At 33.2% G+C, this 6475-nt stretch overlaps 1 protein-coding gene across 1 annotated transcript; it reads right to left on the reverse strand.

Moving 5' to 3' along the window:
• Positions 1-5359: 5359 nt before the first annotated feature.
• On the reverse strand, positions 5360-6475 carry LOC145062466 (oil body-associated protein 2A-like). Its single transcript, XM_079010070.1, has 3 exons — positions 6070-6475; positions 5864-5978; positions 5360-5779 (listed from the first exon to the last, which is right to left on the reverse strand). Exons 1-3 carry the CDS (start codon positions 6430-6432, stop codon positions 5523-5525), a joined length of 735 nt encoding a protein of 244 aa, XP_078866196.1. The 5' UTR covers positions 6433-6475; the 3' UTR covers positions 5360-5522.

A 6475-nucleotide genomic window follows, 5' to 3' on the forward strand; every position in this document is an offset into this window, starting at 1 on the left:
TTGAAGGTAAATTGAGTACTTAAAAATAAATGTTATGTGGCTCTAGAAAACTAAAAATAATAAAGGAATTAGGAATGCTATAAGTTTCTACTCTTCACTAAATGAAAGAAACGATAATAACTTGATTTTTTACAAAGCTTGGAAAGTATTTCTATTTATACCCTAACATTCAACTTGAATTCCTACAAAGCTTGGAATCTATTCCTATTTATACCCTAACATTGGTATTATAAAATCATAAGATTTACAACCAAAAATCTTATCTTGAAAATGACATCTTCGTGAAATATTAAAATCTTAAGATTTACAACCAAAAATCTTATCTCGAAAATGACATCTTCGTGAAATATTAAAATCCTAAGATTTACAACCAAAAATCTTATCTTGAAAACGACATCTTGGCAAAATAGAGAAAGTCGTCCTATCTTCTCGCCCACTGCCAGGAAGATTAGATCCTAACGACCGCCAAAAACACTATACCTAAACATACAACTATTATTAAATAGAAATAAATCTCACACAAATCTTCAGTAAACCACCATTATTAAATACACATAAACCCAAACATCCTCACATAAACATGAAAAGTATGGGGACTATCTATTAAAATAGTAGTGAGAGAAGATTATGGACATATTTATTAAAAGAAAGTTATAATTTCATAAAGCTATCTTTTTCTGAAGCAAGAAAATTATCCTTCATACCCTACCAAATCAGTGGTTCAGAAGCTCCACTCCAGAACATATAAAACGCTCACTAATATAGACACACTAAACAAACTTGTAGTGCTAATGAAAAAAAAAAGTTTTAGCCAAATATCCATTTGGACCGACCGATGATTCAATTGTGAGTACTCTGTCAAGTACGAAATGGCTCCTACGCGTTTGGTCCATGTGGTTTGTTTTTCTTGCCCGCTTGACCTGTCTCGTCAATTTAGACATTACCGCTTGGCCTCCACAATTATGTGGTTTGCCACATCAATAGTTGAATGGGCATAAATGTTTAGGTGGCTTGCCAAATGAGCACGTATCATTACGATACCTCTCAGCTTGATCCTTTACATTCTTCCTTGTACACTTGTAATGCGAACAACCCTCTCCCATTCTCCCTCATTCAACCACCATATCAACTATGATTTGAAGAAGAGTTCTTTAAATCAAAGGTAAACTCACTTATTCACATGCATGCCTCCTCACCTCCGATTTTTAGAAGAGTTGAAAAGGAGGTTCAGAAGGCTCAACTAAGGCTCAACTAGGGTTTTCAAAGGACGAGCTCTTCATATCCAAGTAAACACTCACATTTATGTTTGATTTTTTCTTTGTAAACAAGAATATATATGGCAAAAAAATACACTAAACACTTTATATATATATATATATATATATATATATATATATATATATATATATATGCTTAGGTTATTATATTCAAAGCAATTATTGTGTTATTGTATGTATAAATATGGGCCAAACATTTTACTTATTTTAAGAAACTGATTAATACATATTATTGAATTAAATATAATTGAAAAATACCATCTAGTTTAACTAAAAGGGTATTTTAGTCAATTAACATAGATTTAACAAAGGAAATTTGCATATTTTAACGGATCATATATTCTATTAATTTTAAAAATCCGATTTTACGAATTATAAGGTTTTTAATTCGGACAGAATATGTTTGAGTATATTCAAAAATGAAAAAATTCTTGAACCATAAAATAATAAAAAATATTTTTGAACATATTTTTTGATCATGACTTTAAAAATTTCTTGTAGAATAACAAAATTCTCGAACCATCAATTGAAGAATTAAAACAAAAACTACATTGATTTTTATAGAATATATGTAACAATTGTTAACAATTACATTTATTGTTAAAGAATAAAACTAAAAAAACTTTAAAATCTGGAAAAAAAAAAACATCAAAATCTAATAAAGACACTACTACATTCTAAAAGAATAATGTTGCTAAGAGGCGTCGTTCAAATTTCGTGGTCCGTTCTTCAAGCATCAGCTTCTATAGAAACAAATCCAATAATAAATTAGTGAGAAAATATCCATATTTTATTCCAACATAATTGAAATTCATGATTCTATTTTGATAGAATTGGAATTCATTTACCAATAATTATATTAAATGGGGGAATTATAACAGAATATGTTCATGATTATCATAAAAAACATTCTTTTCTTATAGAATACTATAAACGAAGAAATACCATTCAGTTGAAGCATTTTAGCGAGCGCTTGGTGTGCATCAAAACAACTTTCAATTTCGGATGAGAAGGTGTTACAGCCGCCGCAATAAGAACCCTAACCATAGGAGGGTGCTACAGCCGCCGCTTATACCCCATCCTTCACCTGCCACATCCTATCCGCCATTGGAGACGGAAATCGTCGGAGCCACCCCCTCCTACGTCTGAAAGATAGCGAGCCAGTCAGATACAAGAAGTCTAGGGTTGTCACGCCACCATCCCTTTTCGTGGTGACTAACTGTCGTGAACCGCTCTGTCATCGCCATGTTTATATTGCTGCTGTGAACTACCAGTGCCCAATCACCGTCGTCGCTTCAACGAGCATCGAAGACGAAGGCGGCCGATTGTAACTGTGGCAGCGAGCGATCGGAAGAAGAAAGATATTGGTTGTCGCATTGTGTTTCACATGAGTACGAGTGTTTCTGCTCGTGTTTGGATGTGTATTCCAGAATATGTCGTTGTGTGTGTGCTTGGTCGGCCGGGAGTGGAGTGTGTACGAGAGGGAGATGAGAGGGAAAAGGTTGGGGGCGACGATGAATAGAAGAGAAGAGGGAAGAGGCGGACGTGAGGATATATACTAGAAATTGGGTTTTAAAACTGATATTCCTAAATTAAAGGGATATTAATTGATTTATATATTTACCATAATTAATTAAATGTATGATTACATATTTACCCTTTTGAAATGATTTGTATATATTTATTCATACAATAACACAATAATTATTTTAAATACCTGAACCTAGCTCTCTTTCTCTCTCTCTCTGTATATATATATATATATATATATATATATATATATATATATATATATATATATATATAACTTATAGCGGCATTTTTATGGAAGTGGTGTCAGATGCTTACTTTAAAGTCATGACACACCTTGACGGAGCCATGATGAGCTTTTTAGAATATTGGAAAAACCTAATTCTACACTAAAAACATGCTACCAAGCTTATAAATCTAGATTTTCAACGCACTTTACATTTTTACATGAATACACCAAAAAACAATTAAAATTCAAACATAATATATTTGTTGAAAAATACTTTTGGGATTGTAATTCATTTTTGGAAGTATAATTGGGATGGTCCTTTTAATTTCAAATTATGAAAATTTTAAACTTGGTGGAAAAGAGGAAAGGAGAGAAAGGGGTTTTAAGCGACAAACACAGGAGAGACTATACGATGGAAAAAAGAAGGTATTGACGGTGGTTATAACAGATGTGATGGTTGGTGATAGAATATGCTGGAGTGGTTCTCGGTGATAGGATAGAGCGATTAGCCATATGATGGAGGTGGCGGAAATGGTGGCTTGTGATGGAGGTGGTTGAGTAGTGGTTGGAGGTGGACGAGAGTGGTCGGTGATGGATGTGACGGTTTCCGTGGATTCATAGAGGGTTAAGGGGAGCAATGTCACATTTCTAAGGTTTTATTGTGGGTGTATGAGTAATCTAGAAATTTGGTCTTTGTATCTTATGGTTGTTTTTAATATTATTTAAGAACAAAATTTTAATATATGTAGAATCTAACGGTCGAATATTTAGATTTTAGATGACTATGGAAGAACAAACAATATAAGAAAATAAAGACTTTTTGTGTAGATTTTTTGAATATTAGAATCAAAATATATTTTTCATAATACCATATGTACCACTTCTATAATTTACTATAATCGATATCAATTAAAGGAGGTTCAAAAATTCTGTCTATTTCTTTCTAATATTATTGAACTTTCTTATGATATTTTTATGATGAACTTTAAAAATGGGCCTCTTCACATACAACATTTTAATATATTGTAGTTAGTAAACACATGATTTTACCAATGACATTAACTAACCCATATTTGAAAATTAGAAAACAGCAATAGTTCTTTAAACGTATAGATATTTTAATTTCAACTTCTCAAGTGAGATCATAGACGACGTGGGCTCAAAACCATTTTCATGTTTGTGTTAATGGATTATCATGTAATTGTATTATTATATATGTTTCATAGCGTTGGCCCAAATATAGTCCGGCCTTAACTATTTTGGCCTTGTATGCATGTAAATCGAGTATGTACACTCTTATATTAAGGTTGTTGCTAGTTCAGAAATCTAGTTAAAATTTAACTTGAAAATCTAGTCAACATCTTATAGTAAGTTGGGGAAAGTGTCTTCATAGTTTAAAAAAAGAGTAAATTACACGAATGGTCCCTATGGTTTGGGGTAATTTGCACGTTTAGTCCCTAAATTATTTTTTTAATTCGGAAGGTCCTTACTGTTCGTTTTTGTTACGCGTTTGGTCCCTACTGTTTGTTTTTGTTACACGTTTGGTCCCTATCTTACCTAAAAAGACTATTATTTAAATAGGGAAAAATGGTGGGGTAGGTAAGGTAAGGTGAAGGAGGTGGGATTGGGGGTGTGTTAATTTAAATAAATCAAAAAATCAAGGGCAAAATAGTATTTTTAGGTAAGTCAGGGACCAAGCGAGTAACAAAAACAAACAGTAGGGACCTTCCAAGTTAAAAAAATAAGTTAGGGACCAAATGCGCAAATTACCCTAAACCATAGGGACTATTCGTGTAATTTACTCTTAAAAAAAATCTGTTCCAAATTTTTTTTACTTTAATTTCCAAACCTTTTTACTTGCAAAATATAATAATATTATATATCATTCCTTGCATCTAGACTTTTGATTTTACAGATCTATGCTCAAAATAAATATTTATATGTTATCATATTAAAAAGTTTATTTTATTAATATAAAAGGAAGTATGTGTGTATGTGTTATATTCTTAAAAGTTTATTTAACTAATCTAAAAAGAATTATATTTTTTTTAACTAGCTTATCAATTTCAGTTAGTTTTTTTTAACGTAACAGTTGGTTTTTAAACTAAATGGTTACTACTTGTTTCGAGACTTTTAATCCTCAAAACTAAACCCTCAACTTATGCTAAATGACACATCCCCGATGAAAATAGATTTATTCAATGCATTTTTACAAACAAATCCCATAAAACCGAATTTGTCGAACATCTCAATATTACCAAACGAAAGAAATAAAAAATTACCGAACATAGAAACTCTTGAAACGATCAAATATGCGTTCTATACCATCGACTACCTACAACTTTTTAACACACAAAGTATTAATTTATTCAAATTTATTGCGTCTGAAACTCCTTTCACTGTATAAGGACAACCCCACATACAGCAACTCATTCCAGAAATTCATATATACACATCATATATGCCAAATTACTACAACTTAAAACTTATGGAAACGTTGTCAACTTCTTCATCTCTGCACTTTCGACATCGATACCAAAACACTTCTTATGCTCTCTCCAGTAATCTGCCATGGGATTCAACTTCCCGAGCCCCATGATATCAGTTCTCGAACCCCGAATAGCAGCAGTCGATATATTGTACTTATCGTCTCTCTTTTCCACCAACTCCGGCTTAACCTTCGCAATCTCCTCCTCCTGTGGTGACATCATTAACGACGGTGGCCCAATCGGCAGCTTATCACCTTCAAATCAACCATCCATACTTCAATACAACAAAAATTAATCACCTGAAATTTTTAAGAAAGTTTATTGATTATTAACTTCACCTCTATCGGTTTGCCATGTGCACCAAAACTTCCCATAGGTTTTGGCCATGTTTTCGAGCTCCGGTTTGGCAACCATTTCTGGGATTCGTGGGTGCACTAGAAGCCCTGATTGTATCTTCATATTTCATATAATAAGAAAAAGAAACAATCTTTATTTTGTTAGAATAGATCGACATGATCATGATCATTACATAATGATCACATACCTCATAAGCATGAGAGTGCCATAGTTTCTGTTCATCAGGTGACAGAGTATCAAAAATACGATCAGAGACTATGTATTCCACCCCTATGAGTCTGCCGGAGGAGTCGTCGGAGTCATAAACGGCGCACTGGAGGAAATCCTGGTTGATTCGTGTGATGTAATGATGAGTCTCGATCTGTCGAGACATGTCTTGACTGTATAAAGCAAAAGTGCATGCATGTTGACTCATCTGCTTTATGGGTTTCAACGACTGCAGCATCTTAGCTCCTTTGTCCAACATATGTGTCCCTATTGACATTGGCTTTCCCGGCGGGATGCCATTTTTCTCGACGCCGGCACCGTTTGTTGGTTGAGTGTAAGCCATATGGGGGATCGAGAAAGAGGGTAACTTTGTTACGTTTTGTTGA

This window comes from Lactuca serriola, chromosome 7, assembly GCF_051521515.1.
Source record: "Lactuca serriola cultivar US96UC23 chromosome 7, Lser_US96UC23_V15, whole genome shotgun sequence".
NCBI lineage: Eukaryota > Viridiplantae > Streptophyta > Magnoliopsida > Asterales > Asteraceae > Lactuca > Lactuca serriola.

Excerpts from the sequence above, each read along its gene's own strand:
- LOC145062466 (XM_079010070.1), bottom strand. The coding sequence starts at position 6,432 with ATGGCTTACACTCAACCAACAAACGGTGCCGGCGTCGAGAAAAATGGC. Across the intron at positions 5,979-6,069 it reads GGCACTCTCATGCTTATGAG|ATACAATCAGGGCTTCTAGT; the intron begins GTATGTGATCAT and ends TGAAATATGAAG. Across the intron at positions 5,780-5,863 it reads CACATGGCAAACCGATAGAG|GTGATAAGCTGCCGATTGGG; the intron begins GTGAAGTTAATA and ends GTTGATTTGAAG.